The sequence below is a fragment of the Heteronotia binoei genome, chromosome 10 (genome assembly GCF_032191835.1).
Source record: "Heteronotia binoei isolate CCM8104 ecotype False Entrance Well chromosome 10, APGP_CSIRO_Hbin_v1, whole genome shotgun sequence".
Lineage (NCBI taxonomy): Eukaryota > Metazoa > Chordata > Lepidosauria > Squamata > Gekkonidae > Heteronotia > Heteronotia binoei.
The window spans coordinates 16668683-16695464 of record NC_083232.1 but is presented as its reverse complement, the minus strand read 5'-3'; the positions used below and the strand labels follow the sequence as shown (position 1 = coordinate 16695464).

The following is a 26782-nucleotide window of genomic DNA, read 5'->3' as shown; positions in this document are numbered from 1 at the left end:
GCTGCTACCTGCGCGCTGGTCCGCGGCGGCTGAGGCCAGCAATGCGAGGCGGAGGTAGAGGAGGAGAAGGAGGAGGCGGCGGAGGAGGAGGAGAAGAGGGAGCACAGCCGCAGCAGCAGCAGCCGCCGCCGCCGCCGGAGCAGCAGGAGGAGCGTCGGGCTCTCAGCCTCCCCCTCGCCGCTGCCGTCGCCTCCCTCCTCCTCCTCCATGTGTCTCTCCCGTCCTGCTGACTAGGATGTCAGCCCAGGAGCAGAGCCTGACGCGGGCGGCGGCGGAGCAGCAGCCGGAGCAGCCACAGCCGCCGCCGCCGCCACAACTCCCTCAGCCAGGAGTTCCCCCCACGGCCGCCGCCGCCACAGACAAAAGACCTCGGGGCCGGCCTCGCAAAGATGGCGCTTCCCCTTTCCAGAGAGTCAGAAAGAAGTAAGTTGGGAGCGCGCGTGTCGTCAGGCCCCGGGGAGAGGAGGAGAGGGAGACGCTTTGGGCAGGGAAGGGAGACGGCAGGCTGTCAGAGGAGGAGGAGGCCGCCCGCCCGCCCGCCTTCCCCACCGCCCTCCTCGCGTCGCTCACCCGGGAGGTGCCATGTCAATCCCTGGCTTAGCCTTCTTCTCCCCACTTTGCTCGGCTCCTGCTGCCCCCCACCCCCGCTGCCTTCTTTGCCCCCCCTTCTCTCCGTCTCCCTCTCTCTTTCTTTTGTTTATATTCCCGCCCCCTGCCCCAGTGCCTTCTCCAGATGGCCCCAGCTCACCCCTTTTAATCGCCCTCTTTATTTCTGGTTGCCCACTTTCTCTTCTTGTTGCTGATTCCCCACCCCCCACCCCTGCTGTCCATCTCCCTTTTTGTACTTTTAACCTCCTCCCCCCCACCACCCCCTTTCCACCTCCATCCCAGTTTGAAATGGCTTTCCCTTTCCTCTTTCTGCACCTTGGTCTCCCTTCCCTTCCTTTGTCGCCCTTTCTGATGAAGTTCAGCCTTGGCCGTCTCCGGTTTTCCTGTTTCCTCAGGGCAAGCCTCAGCGTGTTTACTCAGAAGTAAGCCTCGCTGCTAAGTTCAGTGACGCTTACTCCCAAGTAGGTGCGTTTTAAGATTTGCTGCTGCCTTTTCTTGTTACTCCAGGGGGGCTTTCGGTATTGTTCGTAACAGTAATGCTGCTTTGGCTTAGGTCTGGATGTAGGGTAGAGTCTGGTTTTTGCCAGTGCAGGGTGACTTTTGCAAACAATGTAATGGAAAGCTCCTCCCTGGGAGCTGTCAAAAGCCACAGGCAGGGGTTTGCACAACAGGAGAGAGAGAGAGAAAGTGTGTGTGTGTGTGGAGGGGAAGATTGTGTTGTTTTGGCTTTGTCCCTTGTTACTGCCATCTTTCTCTCTTTGCTGGCATCCCCTAGTTAATGTGAAGAAATTAAATCCATATCCCGTGTTTTTTAAGTGCTAAGGAGTTGAGTTATTTATGTATTTTGCTGTCTTTGACTGAGAGGGTCTGGGTTTTCCCTTGGGATAGAAAGTATAATTTACAGACCAACACACTTTGTGTTTTTGTGTATAATACCTTTATATGAAGCACCTGTGTTCTACGTAATATAGATTAAAGTGATAATATAGAAAGAATATATGGTAATTTTGCTTTTGTTTTCTGAAGCATCTGGTATTCCTGCTTCCAATACATTTGAAAGGAGTTGGTATCTGTGGGCAGTGGCTAGCCTTTGAAATATAATTGATTAGATGTTTACCCCAAATCAAAACTCATCTGTTCTTTAAAAGTTAAGGTGCTTAGTCTAAAAACCTCAGAGGTTTGTGGGGAAACCTGTACTCTTAGGTGATGAACCCTATAAGGTACAGGTAGTTATTTCTTATGTTCATTCTTTATATTTGAACCGAATCCCATATCTTAGGTTTACAGTAAAATCTTTAACTTCTCAGATGAACTTCAGAAATTTGCTACGTTCGTATTGTCTAATTAAGAAACTGAACATGAAAAAACTTCAGATACTTCTACAGGATGGTGCTCTTTAAATGCTTTTTCCCTCTGTTCCCCTAAACTGTAGATCAGTACCTTACAAAACATCCAGAAGTATTTTGCTCAGCTGAAGAGATCACTATTATTAATATTTACAGTGTTCATATTTGTTTGCTGGTAATAAATTCCACTTTGTTCAGTGGGACTTGTTTCCAACAAAAGGTGCATAAGACCACAGTTTTGCTTGATATAATATGACAAATCCTGCCATAAGAATTACTGCTATAGTGGTGCAAAAATTAGCCATATAATTGTTCTAATGTTTTTTAAAGTATATTTCAAGTTGAAATGTTTATCAGCTGAAGAATAAAGTTATGATGTGAGTGATTGTCACGTGTTCTTGTGACCCCACAACAGTCTGTGTGTGTACTGAGGATCTGGTAAGCTGTTTTGTGAGGGAGGCGCGCGCGTGTGTTTGGATTGATGTTAGGGTTGCCAACCTCCAGGTGGTGGCTGAAGATCTCCTGGGATTGCGACTGATCTCCTGGTGACACAAATCAGTTCTCCCCTGGAGCAAATGGCTGCTTTGGAAGGTGGACTCTGGAGTTACCCCATTGAAGTCCCTCTCCTCTCCAAACCCTGCAGTCTCCCAGGCTCCACTCCCAAAATCTCCAGGTATTTTCGAACTCAGAGCTGGCAACCCTAACGGGTGTTTTAAAATAGAATTGCTTAACACAAAGATGTCCCTAACCAGTTTTTGAAGTTGTACACCTGTATGTTCTTCCTTTTAGCTATTTTAATTTCCCTTTTTGTTCTTGTAGAAAAGCAGCCCCCCTCCCCAATTTGGGGATAGAGCTCAGCAGTTGTAATGAAATGAGGCTAATAGTGCTTTTTTAAAAAGGGTGGCTAAAGGGCTTCTTCCAGGTACATCAGTGAAATGACAAATTAAGTTTACTTTATTTTGGAATTTTTTTCCCAATTATGCTGTGCCTTTCTCCTCATATGGGACTCATTATGGCTTATGTGCATTCTCATTTCTTCCATTTCCCCCCTCAAAACAACCCTGTGAGGTAGATTATGATGAGAGTGTCTGACTGACCCAAGGTCAACCAGCAAGCTTCCCTGGCAAGGTGGGGATTCAAACCAGGGTTGGTTTGTGTGCCCATTTATTAAATCATTTATATCCCGCCTTTCCTCTTTGTTCCTAGTGCTAACTACATACCCCTGCACAATTGCTCTTATGATAACATGCTAAAACAATATTTTTCTCTATTGTCATTGAGTCCACAAAAGTGTCATCCTGTAAAGGTGTTCATAGTAGTGATTTGCTTAGTATATCTGGTCTCTTCCATTTGCTGGTTATATGCCCACCATGATAAGTTTGCTATTAACTTTGGCAATACAACTACGTAAACTTAGCCCAGTTACTATCCCTATGTTGCCAGAGTTTGAAAAATGAGAGGTCAGTACCGTCATGTTCATTTGGCTCCATTTCAGTTCAGAAAGAATGGTTGGGCATTTATGATCAACCAGTTTATTTAGAACTTATACGTTGTCCTGTTGATTCTGAGAGTCTTATCGTATTCTTTTATTTATATATAAACCGTTGTTTATCCCTCGCCGTCAAACATTCGTCTGAATATAAACACTGCAGTTCCTGAAGGAAGAGGGCAAAACTGCAGATTTGGCTGCTTTCAAGCTGGAGAGCAACTGCCAAGTATACCTCTTTCTGTGCCCCTCTTGGTTCTGGGAGTTTGTTTAAAACAACAACACTACTCTTGACAGACTGAAGATACTGTTTGTTTGTTGGTTTGTTTGTTATTCCATTTATGTCCCACATCTCTCCCCAGCTGGAACCAAAGTAGCTCGCAACATTCTCCCCTTCTACGTATTACATATTATCCTCACACTACTACGCTCTGAGGTAGGTTAAGCTGAGAGTGAGTGGCTGGCCAAGGTTGTCCATGGCAGAGCTGGAATTTGCACCTGAGCCCCATGGCACAGAGTGGTAAAACTGCAGGACTGCAGTCCGAGCTCTCTGCTCACGACCTGAGTTCAATCCTGGCGGAAACTGGGTTCAAGTAGCTGGCTCAAGGTTGACTCAGCCTTCCATCCTCCCGAGGTCGGTAAATTGAGTAGCCAGCTTACTAGGGGAAAGTATAGATGTCTGGGGAAGGCAATGGCAAACCACCCTGTAAAAAGGCTGCTTGCACAGAGGACTGCCTTTACCTTTTACTTGATATCCTGGTCTGACATTCTAGCTATGACACCATTCTGGCGCTCCAAAGACTGCTTATGATGAATGATGTGGCACAGAGGCAAGGAGTTGGCTTCTCATACATGTAGGCCCCAAATGTTTAGCACCATACTAGTCAGATCCAGCACCTTGGTCTGTGTAAGATTCTATAAAGGCCTCCCAGATTCTGGGGAGCTTGGGGAGACAGGCTGTCTTGTTGTGCACCGAGGCATTTTAATTCCCTTCAAAGGCAGCCTGTGGTAAATAACACTGCTATTTACTACGATACCAGCATATGCCAGATGCATGCAAGAAATGACATGATCCCTGCAGAGTGAGCTTAAAATCTAGTGTGAAACAGCCATTGCTCAGTCTTGACATTATGAAGACATGAATGACAGTTGACTGGTCTGAATCTGACTGCAAGGCTTGCAGCCTTCACCCCAGAAGGAGCTGGTGGAAAGTGCTCCTGGTCACATTTACTAGTGCAGTGATCCACGGGCATCCCTAGGTTATTAGTTGGGTGTTGGGGGGTAGGGAGGGCTGAAACTTATCAGTGGCTGTGGATGCATTACCTTCAGGTCGTAATACTTGCCAACCATTATTACCTCACTCTTGGCTGGATTCAGTTTCAGTGAGCTTGCCAGGCTCCAGTTACCAATTGTAGACAAGCGTTATATAAAAATGCATACTTTAAAATATACTTAGATTTTATAGTAATTTCTATATTTTATATATAGGCTTCCGATATTTCTGGGCATCTTCACCTTAGTGATAGTGCCTCAATTTAAAGTTCTAATTGGTTATACTCATATGTCATTTTGACCCACATCCATCATGACTGGGATCCAAAAGCTTACATGACAAACTTCCATTCTTGTAATGGGATTTCTGGAGTCTAATTCAAAAAAAAAGAAATTCTCATTCTCTTGAGGCGTATGCCCAAACGACTTCCCATATGAGGATCTTTTAGAGCAGCCTCCAATGTAAGGAGTTGCTATTGGCAAAAGAAAAAAAGAAAGAACAATCAAAAAGAAGACAAAGAAAAAAAACAAGCAAAAACAAAAGGAGTAAGTTCTGATATTTGCTTGCCAAAGCAATACTGTGGCTCCAAGCTTGTGGTTTGTGGAAGCTGGGTGAGAGAAGCTAAGGAATATCTTCTGCTGCTTGTGGTTACTAAGGCTCTGTTATGGCTACAGAGTTCAAAACAGCAGAAAATCCAGTATATTGAGTTTTAACACGAAATGAACTTTATTACAGATTTCAAGCAAATTATTGCCCAGTCTCTCATTTTTTTGAAGGGTACATGTGTGAAATCAGGCTGTTTGTTTCAGGCTGTGTATGACAAGAATCTGTATTAGTGGTCAGTGATTCTGTCCACATTTTGTAGGAGAAATAATATTCTATAGATTCATTTTCGTAACCTTTCTTGATCCTGAGGTATTGGTGACACAATAGCCATATATTTAGAATAGGAGAGTAAATTTTTTTTTATTTTAAACATTGTGCTATTACTTGGTATGTTGTCAACCTGGATTCAGTAGATGCATTATTTTTATTGAAAATTATGGATCTGTTTTAATTAATAGACTTAAACATCAAATGTACTAGTGAATAAAAGCTTCTGAAGTTAAGGTAGAAAAACCTTTTTAATTGTTTATACCTGTTTATACTATGTGTGATATGAAAAGCACAACATAAACAACCAATTTGAATAAGGGATTCCCAACCTTTTTGAGCCTGTGGGCTCCTTTGGAATTCTGACTCAGGTAATGGATACAACTACAGAATGGTTGACACAAGACACACACATAGAGGAAGCTTGAATGCAGGGGAGAAGAGAGGTAATGAAAAATATCCTGGAAAAGGGGGGGAAAGAGAATAAAACAAATGCTATTGTAGTAGCTGCCAGTCCTAGGCCTTTTAGGGATACCAGCAGGATTTGATCCTACACTGCAGTAACTTAATGTAAGTTGTTGTGATTAGTATCTATTTAGCGTTTCATGAATCATGTAAATGCCATATTTAAAGGAATAAAAATCAACAACGTTGGAATTAGCTTTATGCTCGCAAAGGAATAGGTCTTGCTGCTAGAAATGTGCTGTGTCGTCTTACCGTATTAAATTACCAAGAGAAAAACCAAAATAAGTGATAAGGAAACATATCCTCCTCTAATTCTGGAGGAATTTTGTGTCATATGAAGCAAGTAAGAGTGCGTATCTAAATAGAACCATATTGAATAACATTTTTATAGTAAACAATAAATACAAGAGAGGGGGCTGTAAGAACTTGAGGAAGGCTTCTCATTTCTCTTCCTCCACTATTTCTTCTGTCTCTTCCCGGAAAGCCCCAGTAGTCTTTCCCCTTTTCCTTCCTCTCCACTACCAAGCCTACCTTTATCTGCCCCCCCCCCCCCATTTCAGCTTTCCCTCCTTTATCCCCTTGGCAACACTCCATGAAAAAATTCTGTGTGATTCCAGCCACTGAGCTTAGTCCAGCTGAATGGTGCTGGTTACCAGGGCCAGTTGCACAGGGGGGAGCCCACAACAAGTAGTGGGGAGGGCACCTTACTTTCCCTTATATCCGCCTTCCCACACTATTTCCTCCTTTTTGTCCTCCTGACAGCTCCCATGTCCTCACCTTCCCCTGAATTTTTCTCCTTCCCCATACCAATCTTTTATCTTCCACCCGTTTTAGCTATATTTATTATTTATACTCTCACTTCCTTAACAATGGTGACACAAAGTAGCTTACATCACACACACACAAAAATCCCAGTGAGGTAGGTTAGGCAAACCAAGTTTGAAGTCAGCTGGCAATATTGTTGTGGTTGCCTAGCAACAGCCTCATTTCTTAAAGTTACAGAGGCTGCTTCTATTATTTTGTAGGATTTTAGCCCCCAGTGGTTATTGTTTTGTGTTTTAGATTTCAGATTCTTCTGCAAACTGGGTCTTTTCTCAGGTTTGTAGAAAAGATCTTTCTGGCCTGTTCTTGGCTCTTGTATCCAAATTTAAATCTGTAGATGGGGCGTTGAAAATTAGATATGTTGATGGTAAAAAAATTCAAGGAATTAACTAGTCAGAGTGATTAAACTGGCACAACATAGCTGTTTCAACATTGGAACAGCTGTGCTGGAGTGTTCTGTCTATTTGAACATTCTATTTCATGCAGTAGCCAATCAGTTGCCCCCAGAATGCCTACTACCAGGGAGTAGAGGCCAAAGCATCCCCTTGGTGTCCCTTAGTACTTGTATTCAGAGGGTTACAGCATCTGAGTACAGAGGTTTTATAGAGTCATCATGGCTAATAGCTGTTGCTGGACCTAGCCTTTGAATTTGTGTAATCTGCCTAAAGCTAACTCAGTTATCCTGCAACCTATGGCAGAGAATTTTACTGGCGCAGAGTGGTAAAGCTGCAGTACTGTGGTCTGAACTCTCTGCTCACAACCTGAGTTCGATTCCAGCAGCAGCTGGATTCAGGTAGCTGCCCCAAGGTTGACTCAGCCTTCCATCCTTCCGAGGTCGGTAAAATGAGTCCCCAGATTGCTCGGGGGGGGGGGGGGAAGCGTAGATGACTGGGGAAGGCAATGGCAAACCAACCTGTAAAAAGTCTGCCGTGAAAACGTGATGCAACATCACTCCAGAGTCAAACAACTGGTGCTTGCACAGGGGACCTTTCCTTTCCAGAGATGCATTGCGGAAAAACCATTGTTACAAGGAGGTAATGGTGACCAGAAGTTTCTCTTTCTGTTTCGATGACAGCACCAGGTTGGAAGGGGTTAATGGTGTTGGGTTTTCCCTTCAGTAATTGCACCTGGTATTGGGTTGGGGAAGATGTTTTTGCTCTTGGAATAAATCCCAGCTGGGCTTAATTGTTTCAATATCAGTTAGAAGGGTTATTTTTCTTGAGAAGACAGAAGGGAGGAGAGGAGAGAAGGGGGAAGAAAAAACCTCAGCTCAGACCAAGCCATTGCTGAGCAACCTGAAGTGACCTGCTGCTGATATTTTCAGGGCAGAAAGGGGCGTGGGTATAATCCTTTTGTTATTCTCTGTTTTATATTTGTAATTTGTGTAACATAAAGCTGTTTCTCCTTACACCATTAGTTTGGGTATTGCTTCTTTGAAATCCTTAAAAGAACTATTTGCCAAAATGGGCAACACATTGCCCATGAGTTTATGTATTTAAAACACTTATATTCTGCCTTATCTGCTTGCACTCAAAACTATAGGGACAGGGAGAAAAACTATGGGACAAGGAAAGAAAGTTGGGTGCGCTTTCTTTGTCTATGTGTAACTTCATAAAACTCATGTCTTATTTTAATCTTACCCTTCCCCCAAGACTAAAAAACCAAAAAGCTGCTTAGTCTGCATTAAAAGGAAGGCACTCTGACTCCTTGTTGATTTCAGATGTCCTTCCTTCTCTACACCCTTTTCCGGGCTGTACTGTTATCTTTTAGATGTGGCAACCAGCAGCTGTATGCAGCGCTATTCTAAATGTGACCACATCATGGATCCGTGCAAGGGTATAATGAGACTAACCATAATCTCTGACATAGAATTTAGCCTCCTGCATCTGAACTGACACTGTTAATGGTTAGCCATCAGGACCAAAGACCCTGCTCATATCTCAACAGCATTTATTTAAAATTAAGTATTTTAGCCCCCATGTGCATCACTTTACATTAGTACTGAGCCTCATTTGCCATGTTGTCACCCAATTTGGCAAGAGCCCCGTGGCACAGAATGTTAAAGCTGCAGTACTGCAGTCCTAAGCTCTGCTCACGACCTGAGTTCGATCCCTGGTGGAAGCTGGGTTTTCAGGTAGCCGGCTCAAGGTTGACTCAGCCTTCCATCCTTCCGAGGTTGGTAAAATGAGTACCTGCTTGCTGGGGGGAAAGTGTAGATGACTGGGGAAGGCAATGGCAAACCACCCCATAAAAAGTCTGCCGTGAAAACATCGTGAGAGCAACGTCATCCCAGAGTTGGAAACGACTGGTGCTTGCACAGGGGACCTTTCCTTTCCCACCCAATTTGGAGAGATCTTTATGGAGCTTCTAGCCTTCCTGAATAATTTGGTGTCATAGGATCACAGAGTTGGAAGGGGCCTTACAGGCCATCTAGTCCAGCTCCCTGATCAATGCAGGATCAGTCCAGCACATCCCAGACAAGCGTTTGTCTAGCTGCCGCTTAAAGACTGCCAGTGAAGGAAAAGCTCACCACCGCTGATTCCACTGTTGAACAACTTTTCCATCTGGTACCTTCCCACCCTTAATTTAAACCCATTATTGTGAGTCCTATTCTCTGCTGCAAACAGCAACATCTCCCTACCCTCCTCTTAAGTGACAGCCCTTCAAACACTTAAAGAGAGCAATACTGTCCCCCCACCTCAACCTCCTCTTCTCCAAACTGAACATTCCTGAATCCCTCAGCCTTTCCTCATAGAGCTTAGTCTCCAGACCCTTGATGCTCTCCTCTGCACCCACTCCATTCTGTCCTCATCCTTTTTGAAGTGGAGCCTCCGGAACTGCACAAAATGCTTTAGGTGCGGCCTGACCAATGTAGTGTCCAGTGGGACTATGACATCTTGCAATTTGCATGTTATGTCTCTGTCAATATACCTCAAGATCTCAGCCTTTTTTGTTGCTGCATCAGATTGGCTGCTCATATTTAACTTACTGTCCACCCATACCCCACACACTGCTACCAAGAATCCCCCATCCAGTATGCATGTTGCTTATTTTTGTTACCCAAATATAGAACTCGGCACTCATCCTTGTTAAATTGCATCATGTGCATGTCTGTCCACTTTTCCAGCATGTTCAGATCTCATTGAATTCTATATCTTCTCTTTTGTTTGTTGCTCCTTCCAATGTGGTATCATCTACAAATTTGATCAAGATCATTAATAAAAATATTGAAAAGTATCAGGCCCAGAACCGAGCCCTGTGACATCCCACTGGACACCTCCCTCCATTCAGATGAAATGCCTTTGGCAACTATTCTTTGAGTGCAGTTCTCCAACCAGTTCCCTATCCACCTAACTATCCTATAGTCCAAGGGTGGCCAACAGTAGCTCTCCAGATGTTTTTTGCCTACAACTCCCATCAGCCCCAGCCATTAGCCATGCTGGCTGGGGCTAATGGGAGTTGTAGGCAAAAACATCTGGAGATCTACCTTTAGCCCCCCTGCTATAGTCCAGTCCACAGTTCTCTTATTTACCCATCAGAACTCTGTGGGGGAACGCTGTCAAAAGCTTTACTGAAATTGAAGTAAACAACATCAACAGATTGTCACTCACTTTAAGAAGGGACTGAGGTTGAGCTGGCAGGACCTGTTGGTGACTAATCCATGCTGACCTTACCAGATCACCAAGCTGTCCTTTAGGTGCCCACAAACGGATCCCTTTAAAATCTGCTTCAGTATCTTCCCTGGGATGGAGGTCAGACTGACTGACCTGTGGTTTCCTGGGTCATCCCTCCTCCCTTTTCTGACAATTGTGATAACATCTGCCCTCCTCCAGTCTTGTGGCACATCTCCCATCCTCCAAGGGGCCTGGATGATGACAGACAAAGACTCTGCAAGCTCTCCAGAAAGTTCTTCGAGCACTCTTGGGTGCAATAGCATCTGGCCCAGGGGATTTGTTCTCATTCAGTGCAGCCAGGTGCTTCTCAGCTACCTCTCTGTCCATGTCAGTCAGCAGCCTGGGCACTGTGCCTTGCCTACTACCATCTCTGGATGAACCTATTCTCTTCTTTTTGGGGGGGAACCCTGAGGCACAATAGGCATTAAGCCTTTCTGCTTTCTTTCTGTCATCTGTCAGAGTTTATTCATTTTCACCCAGAAGTTGGGCCCGTTGCCTCTTTTAAGTTGTGTTTGCTCCTCACCTATCTGAAAATGATTTTTCTTGTTGTAGTGAGTCTCCTTGGCCAGCTTTAGTTCACTGTAAGCTTTGACCTCTTTGATGGCTGACCTACAGTGTCTAGCAACCCACAGAGGTGTGTTCTTGCCTCCATTTCGTGCACGTTTCTTTTTTCTCCCTTAGCACATCACAGAGTTATCTGTTCATCCACGTTGGTTTCTTGGATCCCCTATTTGGAATAGCAATGGCCTGAGCTTGCAAGAGCTCTTCTTTTAGGAGAGCCCACCCTTCACTTGCTCCTTTCCCTTCCAGCAGTCTTAAATGCTAATGGTTTGTAGGTGAAACTTCACAGGTTTTTATTGGGCGAATGTATAATACCAGTACATGTTGAAAGCAAATCTCTCTAGAACTTCACTGTAGCATATACATGTTTCTTTCTTTGATTAATTTCTTTACTTTGGTCCCCCAAGATGATAACTGCTTGTACGCAAGTATTTTATAGCTGGCCAAGGCAGCATTATGCTAAGTACCGTATATTCATATTAGAAGGCCTGTTCAAGCCAAAGAAGCTTCATGGTCTCAAGTTTAAAATGAGGGCAACAGATGGCAATGAGATGGGTGTTGCAAAAAGTAACAACAAGACAGCTGTGAATAATACAAAGAGTTAGTGGACATAGCACACCAGGTGCCTAAGCATTAGTTCTTTCATTACATCTTAGATTTTTAATGAGAAATTTCAAAGTGTGTGTGCACGTGTTGTTGTGAAATGTCTCTGTAGATTTCCCTGCCATCTGGGAGCTTCTTTTCTGTGTAAGAAAGTCCTGAGTCTGGAATATGGCTTGTACAGTAGAAGTATCTATAGCTAAGCAATGGAAGAAGACAGTACATGATGGAAGTGAGGATGTAATGTTCCCGACATTTTATATGTGGAAGATACTTTGATTCTCTTTTCCCTTTCTTTTGTAATACAAGCGCTGAATGCTCCTGATGTTCATTTCTAGCACATGCTTAGAGGAGCACTGCAGTAGCCAAATACAAACCCTTGCTCAGTCTTATGAAATTTGGACTCTTTGAAGTTCAGTACATGTTGCTGTGGTGCCACATTTTATAGTCATTCGCGTAAAATTTCATAGCTGTATGATGCCTAATTACAGTACAGGATTACATGTGTTATGAAAAGCATTGGCTGTTCATCTATAAAAGTGAAAGCTCTCTTCCTGCTTGTATTTTCTTGTTTCCCCTTATTTTCAAGAGGTATCCTTTGTATGTTGTCTTACACACACAAACACACACGTTTCATTGTTTTTGCTGTATGAGTCATTTGTATTAAATTCTAGAATGTATAGGTTTTTAAAAAAAAAAATTAGAATGAATATATAGATGTGTGTGTTTATAGATAGGTATAAAAAGGTAAAGGTAGTTCCCTGTGCAAGCACCAGTCATTTCCAACTCTTGGGTGACGTTGCTTTCACAACTTTTTCACGGCAGATATGGTATATAGTATATAGATAATATTGTCAAAATGCTAAGCCAGGCTTATGCAACACATGTTTGAGCACCTCAGAATAAGGAAAGGAATTACTGAGACCAAAGGCAGCTAAAGTACTGAAATCACTGACTGATCAAGATGTCACCAAGAAGTTTAGTTACATGAACAGATATGAAGATAGACCTTGAAAGCACCCACAAAGAGAAGAAAAAAAGTAGGCAAGATCTAATAGTGTGTGGTCTGTGCAGCTGATTTACTTACAGTATCAGACAAGAGTTCAAATTCAAATGTCTACAGTATCAGACAAGAGTTCAAATTCCATGCAACTATGACATTTGTTGCATGACCTTCGGAAATTCCAATCTGTTATGCTCTTCATGGGGTTGATGTGAAGATATTAGGATATATATGTATACTCTAAGCACCTTGGAGGAAGGGTGTGAAAAGTATATGAATATGCTTGCATCCAAATAATGTGCTGGCTTCATATCCTTAATAGGTAATGTTATGATACTGGGTTACTTCAACTACCCTCACATTGACTGAGTAAACATAATGCTCAAGCCATGCAATAGAAATTAGATTCCTATACATTAGAAATTGCTGTGCACTGGAGCAGTTGGTCACAGAGCTAGCCAGAGGGCTTGTGATTTTGGACTTGTTTATAAGTGTGGCTGAAGACTTGTTTGGAAGACATAAATGTTGTTCCAGCATTTAGGAGCAGTGATTACAATTCAGCAATTGAAAGTCCTTAAAGTCCAAAACAATAATATTTGATTTCATAAGAGGAAACTTTACTGAAACGAGTGGACTAGCTAGAAGGAAGCTGAAAGGGAAACTCACAAGAGTAAAATCCTGCCCTGCCCTGGATAGCCCAGACAAGCCTGATCTTGTCAAATTTTGGTAGCTAAACAGGGCCTATCCTGGCAAGTACCTCGATGGGAGACCTCCAAGGAACATCAGGGCCGGGACTCAGAGTCAGGCAAGCAAGCTACCTCTTTGAAAGACCCCACAAGAGGTTGCCAGAAGTCAGCCATGACTTCCAGATGTGTGTGCACACAAGAGAGAGAGAGAGAGAAATCTCCAGAGGATTTTTGGAAGCTATTTAAAACCACACTAATTGAAGCCAAGATGGAAGGTATTCCCCAGGTTAGGAAAGGCGCTGCCAAGTCTAAAAGAATTCCTGTATGGTTAACAGGGCAAGTCAAGGAAGGTATAAAAGTAAAAAAGGGCTTTAAAAAGTGGAAGGTCTGCCACAGTGTAGTGAACAGAAGGGAGCCCAGGGTATGGCAAAAAAGTTGTAAGTTAGTAATCAGGCATGCAGAACTGGAATTTAAGGAGCAGATTGCTAAAAGCATCAAGACAAATTATAAACTTTTATTCAAATATATCTGGGACAGGAAACCAGCCAGAGAAATACTTGGACCTTTGATAAACAAGGAGTAAAAGGATTGCTAAAGGAAAGTTTGGAGATGGCAGAGAAACTCAGTTAACTCTTTGCATCTGTGTTCATTGCGGAACTGTAGGGCATGTACCTATGCCACAGCCACTGTTTTCAGGAAGGGGGTCTAAAGAACTGAGTCAGACTGTGGGGACCAGAGAAGAAGTTCTGTACCTACTGGGGAAATAAAAAAACAAGTCTTAAGGTCCTGATGGCAAATGCCTGTGGGTTCTTAGGGAACTCAAACATTAGATTGTTGATCTACTAATTAGTATGTGTAGCTTGTCACTAAATCAACCCTGACCAGAATAGCCTGATCTGGTCACATCTCGAAAGCTAAGCAAGCTCAGCCCTGGTCCAGTATTTTGATGGGAGACTGTCGAGGAATATTAGAGTTGCTATGCAGAGGTAGGCAGTGCCAAACCATGTCTGAACATTTCTTGCCTTGAAAACCCAATGGGGTTGCCATAAGTCAGTTGTGACTTGAAGGCAACAACAAAAAAACAACAGCAATGAAAGAAGCCTGCTGATGGGAAGCGAAGTCACCAACCTTCTTTGAGAAAGCGAACAAAATGTACATATTGGTGACCCTGTAGACATTATATTAAGCCCCGTGGCACAGAGTGGTAAAGCTGCAGTACTGCAGTCTGAACTCTCTGCTCACGACCTGAGTTCGATCCCTGTGGAAGCTGGTTTCAGAGAGCCGGCTCAGGTTGACTCAGCTTTCCATCCTTACGAAGTTGGTAAAATGAGTACCCAGCTTGCTGTTGGTAAAGTGTAGATGACTGGGGAAGGCAATGGCAAACCACCATTATATATTTGAGCTTTCCAAAGGCTTCTGACAAGGTACCTCACCTGAGCAAACTTAGCAGTTGTGGGATAAGAAGACAGATCCTTTTATGGGTTAAAATTGGTTAAAGGGCAGGAAGAAGAGACTAAGAATAAATGAACAGGGTGGGTTGTTTTTTGTTTTGTTTTTTTGCACTTTGTGTTTGTGCCCTGTGCCTGGAAGTCATGGCAACCTCTGACAACTCTGCGGGGATATGAAGGACATTTAGAGAAGTGGCTTGATAGACTGTTTCCATCTCTCAACTCTGGTATTCTTTAGAGGTCTCCTATCCAAATACTTGCCAGGATTAGCCCTATTTAGCTTCTGACGAGATTGGTCATACCTTGGCTATCCAAGCTGGTAGTAGGCAGTGTAGTGGCCAAGTTTGCAGATGACACAAAATTATTTAGGATGGTGAAAACCAAGGCCAGAAGGATTTCCACAAATTGAGTGAGTGGACACTAGTGTAGCAAATAAAGATCAACGTACGTAACTGTAAGATGTACACTGGAACAAAAAAACTCAACTTTAAGTATGTGCTAATGGGGTCTGAGCTTGCTAAAACAATGGGGAAATGAACTTTGGGATCATAATGAATAACTCAATGAAAGCATCACTCCAGTGTGCCACAGAAGTGAAAAAGGCTAATCCTATCTGGGGATTATTAGGAAAGGTATTGAAGATAAAACTGTCAATATTAATGATGCCTCTTTGTAGATCTATAGTGTGGCCTCATTTGGAATACTATGTGAAGTTAAACTGAGACTGTGGGAATCAGAGGAAACGAAATTACGGCCAACTGACCCTTATATTTGCTCTCCAGCTTCCTTAGGTCTCTATGCTTTCTGTGGCAAAATGCCCAATTATCTATCAGACCTAACCACTCCAAGTCATCGCAGGGCATTTATGTTGGCTAGACTAAATGCGTTTCCCTCCAAAGTTTTACAAGGGAGATATCAGCAAGTCCCTTTAGCCGACAGACTTTGCTCCTGTGGAGCGAATACTCCTGACTCAATCCAGCATATATTGCTTGATTGTTCTTTTTACCATAACCTCCGTAAAGATTTATTTGGCAAGCTTTCTTTTTCTCCAGATTTGTCTATTCTGCCACCCTGTTATTATTTATTGAGTGATACTCAGGGGGTGGTTAGTGAGGCTGTGGCAAAATTTCTGGCTGACATCCTTAAATTTAATTCTGACCATGTTTGAATGCATCTGTAAGCTCGGTTTTATTTTGATTTTGATTTTATCTCCAATGTTTAAATTTTTATATTCTGTGTATTTTTATCTGAATCTATTATGCCATTAAAGGTTTGGTATGGTATGGATATGTGAAGTTCTGGTCACCGTATCTCAAAAAGGACATTGAGTCGGGAAAAGTACAGAAGAGGGCAGCTAGGAAGAGGTTGGAACTTCTTTCCTATGAGGAAAGAGTAAATTATGCATGGGATAGAGGAAGAGGACAGAGGAAAAGGGATCCTCAAGGGTATCCAATGAAGATGATGGGCAGTAGATTCAGGAGGGACAAAAGAAAATACATTTACTCAACAAATGATTACAGTGTGTAATTTGCTCCCAAAGGAGATAGTGATGGCCACAGGCATAGACAGCTTTAAAGGGGGATCAGACAGATTCATGGAAGATAGGTGGCTACTAGTCATGGTGATAAAAGGGAACCTCCACATTTGGAAGCAATAAACCTCTGAGAATCAGTGCTTGGAGGCAACATCCTCTGTCTCTGTGCCCTGTTGTTGGGTCTCCAGAGGATCTAGTCGGCCACTGCATAAAATAGGATGTTGGACAAGATGGACCACTGATTTGGTCCAGCAAGGGCTGTTCTGACGTTCAGTGTTTGCGACTCACATCTTGACAACAGGAGTCTTTATTACCTGACTAGTTGTTACCCAAACTTCAGACATCTTCAGAAACATTTCTCAAGCAGCGCAAGTTTATATAGGGAGTAGAGACATTTTGCCCTGCCTTGCATATGCCTTGAAAGGCATGGCTGTTTTATGGTTAAGTGGGAATTGTGCTTTCAGAGTCTTGATGTGAACGCATCCAGCTAGGTATGTGCATATGGAAGTGTGTTTCTGAACATGTAATGCCCTTTCTAAGGATCTGCCTGTTTCAGTGTAAATTAAAACAAGACCTGTTAGAAATACACCTAACTTGGACTATTGCTTATTTGGAAGCTTTTCTCCTTTTTTTTCCTGCTTGGTGATAGATTTCTAGGTACCTAGACTGAATTAATGATTTTGATCTTCCTGTAAAATAGAGGTGGCACTCCTCCAGTGTATGATAGTGAAAGATATTATTGGCTAAAAAGATAAGAATATGTTCCCTGTGAGTATTAACCTGGGATAGGAAGTGGAAGGGATGTTTTATAGGGTGGAACATGGATGACATGGAGATATTACTGCATGTTACATCCATGTTAATTCCCGCCCCCCTCAGGCCTTGTAATGTGTAACATTATTGTGTCATGGTTTTACAAAGCTGAGCATTCGCCACTCTTCCTTTGTATGCAGGTTTAGGACATCATGATTGTAGGTAGATGATGCTACACTTGATGGAGAGAACTTATAAGGAAGGGGGGAAAGACAGGCACCCATTATCAAGAAACTGGCCTTATTTAGCTGTTTCTTGACCTTTTAAAGTTTGGTTCAGGCTAGTGAAGCTACTGAAGGCGCATTTCTGGGAAGTTGATGTCACACTGATTTGCAATTTCCGGAGAGATATAAAGAATGAAATGGAGTCAGACACAGGTGCAAGTGAGATCATGGGCCTGTGAGCTTCAAGGCCAGAGACCTAGTGGGAGTTTCAAAGTCAAGTTCCTTCTCATTAATACAAGGAACTCTGGGCATGGGAGCTGAAAAGGTACCAGGCCTATTTTGGCTACAGCTAGCAGAGTAATTGCTTTTTGAACTCAGCTTGCAAGTGTCCTACCTTTCAGGCTGACCTTGATTTCACACCTGGTTGGGCTGCAGACTTGATCCTTCAGTCTCACAGTTGAGGGTTAGTTTAAAGGGGCTGGTGGTTACCCTGGCAGTGAGGATTATCTCCCCAGTTTTGTATGTTTTGCTCTTGACCTTTATCCCAAAGCTTTATTGTGGGACAAGGGGGGCTTTGACACCCACATTATGTCTTTTCCTTCTGTCTTTCAGGAGCTTCAGTCAGTCCAGAGGGGTCATTTCCAATCATGGAGATGATGTGGGCAAGACAAGGGAGGGGGAGTAAAATCCACTCTCTTCCCTAGGGTTGCAGCGCCAATCTATATAGGGCTTCCCCACTCTGGATCTATTCTGCCACTCAGCTATACAGTTCCTCAACATCATGTGTGGTTTGGCTCTCAGAGTCACATTGTGACAATTGGATTGAGGGGATACATTAATTTCTTCATAACAATGTATATATGCAATTTCATTTATCATTGGATAATGTTCTTGCTACAGCAATTTGCACAATTAAGAATCCATGGTGTGCATTTTAATGTTTTTAAGCAAATAACACGAGTTAACTTTTATTTTTTTAAAAATGTAATTAATAAGTCTTATCCTTTTTTAAAGTGTTAACTGCTAAACTCTGGTCTGGTGTCAATACAGAGTTTTCACCAGCTAAACAAACTGTTCTAGATCAGCAGTTTCAAAACTTTAACGGCCGATTTTGATTTTTTAATGGACTCTTAAGTCCTCACCTCCTCCCTCACTGATGCTTGCCACATGTTGAACAGACTTATTTCAAAATGTGTAACACGCATGCATGTCCCAAGGAAGCTTCGATCCTCTAGCGTCCTCAGAACATTCCAGCAAGACCCACATGGGCTAGAATTGACCCAAAGCAGCTTACATAATTCTCCTTTCCTCAGTTTTATCGACACAACAACCCTATGAGGTAGGCTAAGCTGAAAGTGTGTGACTGGCCCAAAGTCACCCAGTGAGTTTCCATGGCATGAGTGGGGATTCCAACCTGGATTTCCCAGATCCTAGTCAACACTTTAACTGCTACGCCATGCTGGCTCTCCTGTAGCCAGAGAACGCAAGGGTAGGAGGGAGTTTGGAAAAACCTTCAGACTTTCACACTTCCAGGTAATGCTGCTCTAGTCTGCAATTAATGGGTCATACCCATTTCTCTGTCACAAGCGGCATTCCCACTTCTACATGGCAGCTAAACAGGAGCTTTGCTCTTTTTAGCATCTGATAAAGAAGAAAAATGGACTACATGACACTTAATTAAAAGCAGGATACAGTTTTGGCTTGAGTGAGTTCTCTTTCTGAAAAAGCTGAAGATACTAAAGCCTCATATACAGTGCTGGTGGGTGGGGTGGTGAGCAGATCTCACAAAGAGTATCATCGTATTTCTGCATGCAACGCAGGCTTATACTCTAACAAAATGGCTATTTCTTCTGTGAATTTTCATTAGATTTAAGATTATACTTTACTATTGCTAATACTGTTATTTGGGCGTATTGCTTCTCAGTTCCTGCTCTTTTTGAAATTGGGTACAGTGAATGTTTCACAAGTGCAGTGGGGCAACATTTATTATAGGATCAACTACTTGTTATAGGAGGAGCCCCGTGGTGCAGAGTGGTAAAGCTGCAGTACTGCAGTCGGAGCCCTCTGCTCACAACCTGAGTTCGATCCCAGCAGAAGCTGGTTCAGGTAGCCGGCTCCAGGCTGACTCAGCCTTCCATCCTTCAAAGGCTGGTAAAACGAGTCCCCAGCTTGCTGGGGGGAAGGTGTAGATGACTGGGGAAGGCAATGGCAAACCACCCTGTAAAAAGTCTGCCGTGAAAACGCTGTGAAAGCAACATTACCCCAGAGTCGAAAACGACTGGTGCTTGCACTGGGGATTACCTTTATTTTTTAACTTGTTATAGGACCAACTTCACAGATTGTGACACTCGTATTGTGAGTCAACACAAAATGTTACACTGGTGTAGAACAATGGAATGGCACTACTTCCTCAGCAGTAGCTGCTTTTGACAGGAAAAATGTTTTTGCAAGGTGCAGAATTGGTCAGGGGCTCAGAACAGGCCCTAACTGGCTAGTGAATGAGAATGGTTCTACTGCACTTGCTTTGGACCACAGTGCCAGGCTGCTTCCATGCAATGGTTTTTCTTTGCATTTTCATGCAAAGGTTTTTCTTTCCATTGGTTTCAAAACCGAAGCACTTCTTTCTGGAACTTCCACATGACATTCTGTGTTTTTCCCATCCTTGATGGTAGGGTTGCCAGATCTGGGTTGGGAACTTACTGGAGGCAGAGCCTGGTGAGGGCAGGGTTTGGGGAAGAAGATGATATTGGATTTATATCCCGCCTTCCACTCCGAAGAGTCTCAGAACGGCTCCTTTCCCTTCCTCCCCCACAACAGACACCCTGTGAGGTGGGTGGGGCTGGAGAGGGCTCTCACAGAAGCTGCCCTTTCAAGGTCAACCTCTGCCAGAGCTATGGCTGACCCAAGGCCACTCCAGCAGGTGCAAGTGGAAGAGTGGGGAATCAAACTTGGTTCTCCCAGATAAGAGCTCGCACACTTCACCACTACACCAAACTGAAGGGACATCAGCAGTGGGGTGTAATGCCATAGAGTCCACCCGACAAAGCAGCCGTTTTCTCCAGGAGAATTCAACTCTGTTGTCTGTAGGAGGTCAGCTTAATACTAGGAGATCTCCAGATGCCACCTTGGCAACTTTACCTCAATGTGCTTTCCCTCAAAGCTCCAATATATCTTTTCCTGTATACTCTGTTCCCAGGAAAATTTGTGTGTGTCTTTCTGATTCTGTCTTCCACCAGTGGATGATTTTTTATTTTCGTTTGGCATTTCCTCAATTATCTTTCCTTGCTAACCAATGTTTAATTGCTATTTTTATTTCTTTTTAATGTCTTTTAACTCTCTTTTAAATTGTTTTAATGATGTGTGTCGGGTTGATTTTAATGTGTTTAAATGTGATTGTTATCATGCATGTTTTAAATTGTTCATCACCATGGTGGCCCTTGTAAGGGCAGAACGATGGGATGCAAGTTGTATAAATAAATAATAATAAATGTTTGCTGAGAACACAATCTGAGCATGCTAGGATGTTGTGTGGAAGAAATGGTGCTAATTTTTTTGCTGTACAAAGGTCATACCAACATAGGCACTGTTTTCTTTCTCTCTTCATAAACATCATTCTGTCTTGATTTTTTCCTGCTATGCAAATGGAAGGCAGCTGGGAAGTACTGATTGTTACTTTTTGAGTCTTCAAGAAGTGCTTTGGTAGTGGTGTGGTAAGGAAAATGTTGACAGCAAGGGGTGATTGGAGCCATGTGCAGAAAACTCCATGTGTGGCCACTCTGTTGTCAGTGTGTGTGCCTCTGCCTTCTTAGTGGTGATGAATCCTCACCATGTGGAAGCAGCACAAAGTTGTGCCTAGTACCATGTCCTCTGTACATGTGTATGATAGGGATGATGGCACCTGGATCGAGGTGGCGCGGCAGTTTTGCTGCTGTTAGGCCTATCGGCTGCGTTCGATATGGTCGATCACCAGCTACTGGCCCGCCGCCTTGCCGACACAGGGATTCAGGGGTCAGCCTTACAGTGGCTTTCCTCTTTCCTTGAGGGTTGGGGACAAAGGGTGGCAATTGGAGGAGAGCTGTCCCAGAGACACTCACTTAATTGTGGGGTGCCGCAGGGAGCAGTTCTCTCTCCGATGCTATTCAACATCTTTATGCGCCCCCTTGCCCAGATTGCCCGGAGATATGGACTGGGTTGCCATCAGTACGCTGATGACACCCAGCTCTATCTACTGATGGGTGACTGGACTGACAATGCCCTGGAAAATCTGGACCGAGCGTTGCAAGCCGTGGCAGACTGGATTAAGCTAAGTGGGCTGAAACTGAACCCAGCGAAGACAGAGGTCCTTTGCCTGGGTCGCGGCGGCTTAGGGAATGGGGTCTCCCTCCCAGTTTTTGATGGGGCGCAACTGGTAGCAGTGCGCAGAGTTAAGAGCTTGGGAGTCCTACTGGAGCCTCCCTTGACAATGGAGGCCCAGATAGCAGCCACTGCCAAGTCCGCCTTTTTTCACCTTAGACGGGCAAGGCAGTTGGCCCCCTTCCTGGAGCGTGGCAACCTGGCAACAGTGATCCATGCAACGGTCACCTCGAGGTTGGACTACTGTAATGCCCTCTACATGGGGCTGCCCCTGTACCGAACCCGGAAACTGCAGCTAGTGCAAAATGCAGCAGCCAGGCTGCTACTGGGACTGCCCCGGTGGGAACATGTGCAGTCTGGGCTGGGAGAGTTGCACTGGCTGCCAATTGTTCACCGGGTTCGTTACAAGGTGCTGGTTATTACCTTTAAAGCCCTATATGGTCAAGGACCTGCCTACCTTAGGGACCGCCTCTCTCCATACGTTCCCCAGAGAGCACTGCGATCAAGCATAAAAAATCTTCTTGAAATCCCTGGGCCAAAAGAAACTAAATTAAAAGCTACCAGAGAACAGGCATTCTCTACAAAGGCCCCCCAATGGTGGAACCAATTGCCGGAAGAGGTGCGGGCCCTACGGGATCTTAACCAGTTCCGTAGGGCCTGCAAAACTGCCCTCTTCCAGCTAGCTTTTTAAGACAGAACTCTTGATAAGATCAGTAATACCGAGCCATCTTATACGCTATCCGACTGTATTTTAATGTCTTACTGTCTTATTGTTTTATTTTTAAATTATTAACTGTATTATTTATTGTCTATTTGTATCATGGTTTTCACCATGTCCTGTTAGCTGCCCTGAGCCTGCCTCGGCGGGGAGGGCGGGGTATAAATAAAAGATTATTATTATTATTATTATTATTATTATTATTATTATTATTATTATTATTATTATTATTTGTTAAAGGAGTAGCTCGATCATACTTACTAAGAAGTCAATTCCACTAATTTCAACCGGACTTGTTCTCAAGTGAGTGTGGATTGAATTCCTGCATTAGCCAAAGAACCAAATGATTTTGCATTTGCAGGAGCAAATGTGAAATAAGCTTCCTTGTCCTTGTTTCCACATCATTTTAAACCACAGGACCAGTGTTCCCTCTAAGGTGAGTTAGTGTGAGCTAGCTCATAGATTTTTAGCCTCTAGCTCACACATTTTGTCTTTGCTCAGGAAAAATAGCCCCAGAGCACGCTAATTTATGCAGTAGCTCACAACTTTAATACCAGTAGCTCACAAAGTAGAATTTTTGCTCACAAGACTCTGCAGCTTAGAGGGAACATTGCACAGGACAGTCACAAAAATGTTAGCCATAACTTTAAAATATTGATTTTCTGGTTATCTGAGAGGTAGTGTGCATCAGTTTAATTCTGAATGTATGGAAAGGCACTGAGAGTTTTATTCATCATAGTTGTGAGCAGTGTTCCCTCTAAGCTGAGTTAGCGTGAGCTAGCTCACAGATTTTTAGCCTCCAGCTCACACATCTTTGTCTCAGCTCAGGAAGGATGACCCCAGAGCACACTAATTTATGCAGTGGCTCACAACTTTAATGCCAGTAGCTCACAAAGTGGATTTTTTGCTCACAAGACTGCAGCTTACATTGGTTGTGAGTTAGACAAGAGATCCTTGGACTTCAACCTTGACCTCGTGGCTTAAGAGTTGGTGAGTAGGTTGGTTTTGAGGGATAACTGTGAGAGTCTGTGATATTTTTTAGAGGACAAGACCAGGACAAGTGAAGTGAGTTACATAACGTTTCCTTTGTTTCTGTTCAGCTGAGAGGTTTTTTTTTTTGGCAGAAGCCAGCTGAGAGGGACTGGAAAGGGGACAAAGAGGGAACCGTAGCAGCTTGTGGAGAAATTAGAGGGAAACTCTTTAGTTGACCACTCTGCTGCAGTTTCTTAACATGCATGCATCAGAAGGGAGAAGGAGGAGGAGGATGCTTCTCGTCGTGTGCAACTTTTTAAATGGGGGAAACAACGTTGTTTAGTAAAAGACGGAGGAAGGGGTTGAGAAATGGGATTTCCCTTCCCGTCCATGGTGCTACGTGCAGGGAAGAGCAGACTTCAGTTCTTTGGGGCTGAAGTCTCTTTTAACTATCCCAAGCTTCCGGTCGCGCAGTTCTCCAGGCGAACACGGCGCTCCGGTTGCGTTAGGCCGCGAAACCTTCTGGATCCTGTTCCTGACTTTCCCTTGAGCTGTGTCAGCAGCAGGGAGACTGGTGGAGGTGGCTGGTTAAGGCGGATACTTCTGCATTAGCGCCTCTCTCAGCCGTCGGGGAAAGAGTTAAGGCACAGGGAGGGGGGGAGGGCGGAGAGGGCGGTCGCCGCTTGGAGTGTGGCAAGAGGCTGCTGTGGCCGCTCCGGTTCCTCGCCGGGCAGAATCCAGTCCGCAGATTGGCGGCGCTCGGAGCAGTCGGATCTACTTTCTCCAGCCCTGCTCCCTCCTCCCTTCCCTTCCCTTCTCCTCCTCCTCTTCCTCCTCCTCTAGTCTGGGTTGTGGGGGGGAATCCTGAGAGCTGAAGTTCCGAGGCGTTTCTGGGGCTCGGGGATCACCTCCCAGGGCAGCGCCTGCAAGGAGGGTTCTGGCTGGACTCGCCTAAGGGGAGCGCCTGCCTCGGCCGCCCTGGCCCAGGCTGCTGGGGGGAAGTAGCCAGGAAAGTGAAGTGTTGTTTGATTCGGGAGAGAGAGAGAGAGTAATATGGCTGATCTAAGAGAGTGTTGAGCAGTTTCTCTCTCTCTCTCTGTCTCTGCGGCGCTGGGCTTGGATTTTAACATGCCAACTTCTTTTTGTGGATAAATCAGCTTTTGCTCCTCCATGCCGGCCCCTTCCTCTTCCCGAGGGGGTTTGTGAAAGGGTTTCAAGGCTTGTGTGGATTATGTTGCACGGACAAGATTGGACGGCGGTGAGTAGCCTTCCGTTAACTTCTTTGTATGAAAGGGCAAAATATGACAGGAGCCCCCGGGGGCTATATATGGCAGGCTTTCTGGAGGAGAGGGGTAGCGGGACCCGAGGCACAGTCCCGGAAAGTTATCGGGAGAACTCAGTTGACACCGATACTCGAGATAATTTCAGTGACGTTTGTTCTCTTTTGGTTGTCATTAAATCCTTGTTTCGGTGTGTGTTGGAACACTCGTTAGTTAATACTGCACGATCAAGCGAGAACCTCTGGTGTCGGGCGGCAGGAAGTTTGTGCACAAAAGCCATTTGTTTCAATATCGGAAGGGTCTTTTTTAAAAATGGTGTGGATGAAGTCATTTTGCTGGCTGTTTTTCTCCACCTTAATATTGATTGTTGGACAACTTACAATCAGTGTTCCCTCTAAGCTGAGTTAGTGTGAGCTAGCTCACAGTTTTTTAGCCTTAGGCTCACACATTTTTGTCTCCGCTCAGGAAAAATGGCCCCAGAGCAAGCTAATTTATGCTGCAGCTCACAGCTTTAATGCCAGTAGTTCACGAAATAGAATTTTTGCTCACAAGACTCCACAGCTTAGAGGGAGCATTGCTTACAATATAGGTTTATTTAATTACACATATTACTATTTGCTGTACAGCTATTTCACCAAACAATTTAAAGTATTTTTAAAATGTTAAAAGCAAACTTGTATGCATAACGCTTTCTCAGATGAACATATTTTTGAAGGCTTATATGGAACAAAATAAAAATGAAGTATGTATAAGTATTGAAGCCATTTTAAAATGATTATAATTTTTCCGTAAGACATAGGTCGTAAGTGAAAGAATGGGTTATGTAACTAGTTTGTTTCAGGGAACTTGATACACCAGTGAAAGGAAGAAGTGCTTCAGCATATTGTATGGATGGTGTTCCCTTCAAATAAGACCTATAGTATTAATTTCGTCATATCTCTAAGATAAACTTTTAAAAAAGTACCCAGTGTCAGATATGCAATTGAAATGAGGAATTTATACAGTTGATATTTCCATTTTGGAAATACAGTGACAGTTCTGCTATTGTTAGGATATGGGGACTTAAAGGGCATTATGCCTGTATTGAACTTGGTTGAAGGCAGATGAGGATCTGTTTTGGTTCTGCAAACCAATTATTGCCATATTCTCACAACCTTTTCAGAAGTGTTGGTGATCATAAGACCTCTTATACCCTAATAAAATGCAGAGGATGGTTATGTTATGTTAATTGTATGTTGCAATTCTTGACTATTTCTGCTACTGCTTTCATGCACAAACCCTTCTATGGAAAGACATTTCCTTTAGGGTAATGCTGTTGATTGAAAATATTTTTGGCTTCCGTACTTTCAAGGTAAATACAGGCAGAGGACAAGATAACTGTTCTGTGTTTTGAGTGATGAAACTGTATTCAGGCCACTTATTTGTGTGGCTTTAAATAGCATGAGATACAATAGTTTCTCTATGAAGGCAGTTGCAGCATACCACTTGAATGCAGGTCCACGAACACTTATAAGATAAGTGTAAGAGAACTGAGTGACTGGATCGTGTATACCACAGTGCTATAAATTTTAACCTTTTCATGGGAGTACTATACAAATCTAATGAGTTTTTGTTTAAATCTACTGGAGTTGACCTAGCCCTCCTCCAAGGAGCCTTCCTGCAATTTAACCGGTTCTTCTTCCAGTAGAAGAACCGTTTCAATTAGAGGAAGGCTGCTTAAGCTAGAGGAAGGCTTCAGACTTTGCTCAATGCAGTGGTAGGATAGGTGTGAGATCTACCTCAATATATGTTCGAGTGTGGTACTTTTCCTCTTAAAGGTTTGGTTAGGGTTATAGCTTTTGGTTTATGTTTGTACAAAGCTAATCCCATGATGAAGAATGATGTTTATCCTTTGTTTCGTTTTTGCATTTGACTTTATAGCTATTAGATCCTTTTTGTTATTATGAAGAAATCTTGCTACAGCTTGGCAGCTTCTGTAGCAAGTAGCTCTTGACTGACTATTCATATGCCGATAAAAGGTATATAATGATGAAGTAGCTCTTGACCATGTTTATCTTGAAAAATAGTTGCTTAAAGATGAACTATATAGTATTTAAAAAGTA

The 26782-nt window shown here is 43.6% G+C and overlaps 1 protein-coding gene across 6 annotated transcripts in view; it reads left to right on the top strand.

Moving 5' to 3' along the window:
• The first annotated feature begins 235 nt into the window (after positions 1-235).
• The window catches only part of KMT2C (lysine methyltransferase 2C), a 247842-nt gene continuing 221295 nt past the window's right edge, over positions 236-26782 (top strand). For all 6 annotated transcript variants that reach the window (XM_060248021.1, XM_060248022.1, XM_060248025.1 and 3 more), the window contains exon 1: positions 236-423. In XM_060248021.1, coding sequence (XP_060104004.1) covers positions 236-423 — 188 coding nt within the window. The remainder of the gene's footprint in view (positions 424-26782) is intronic.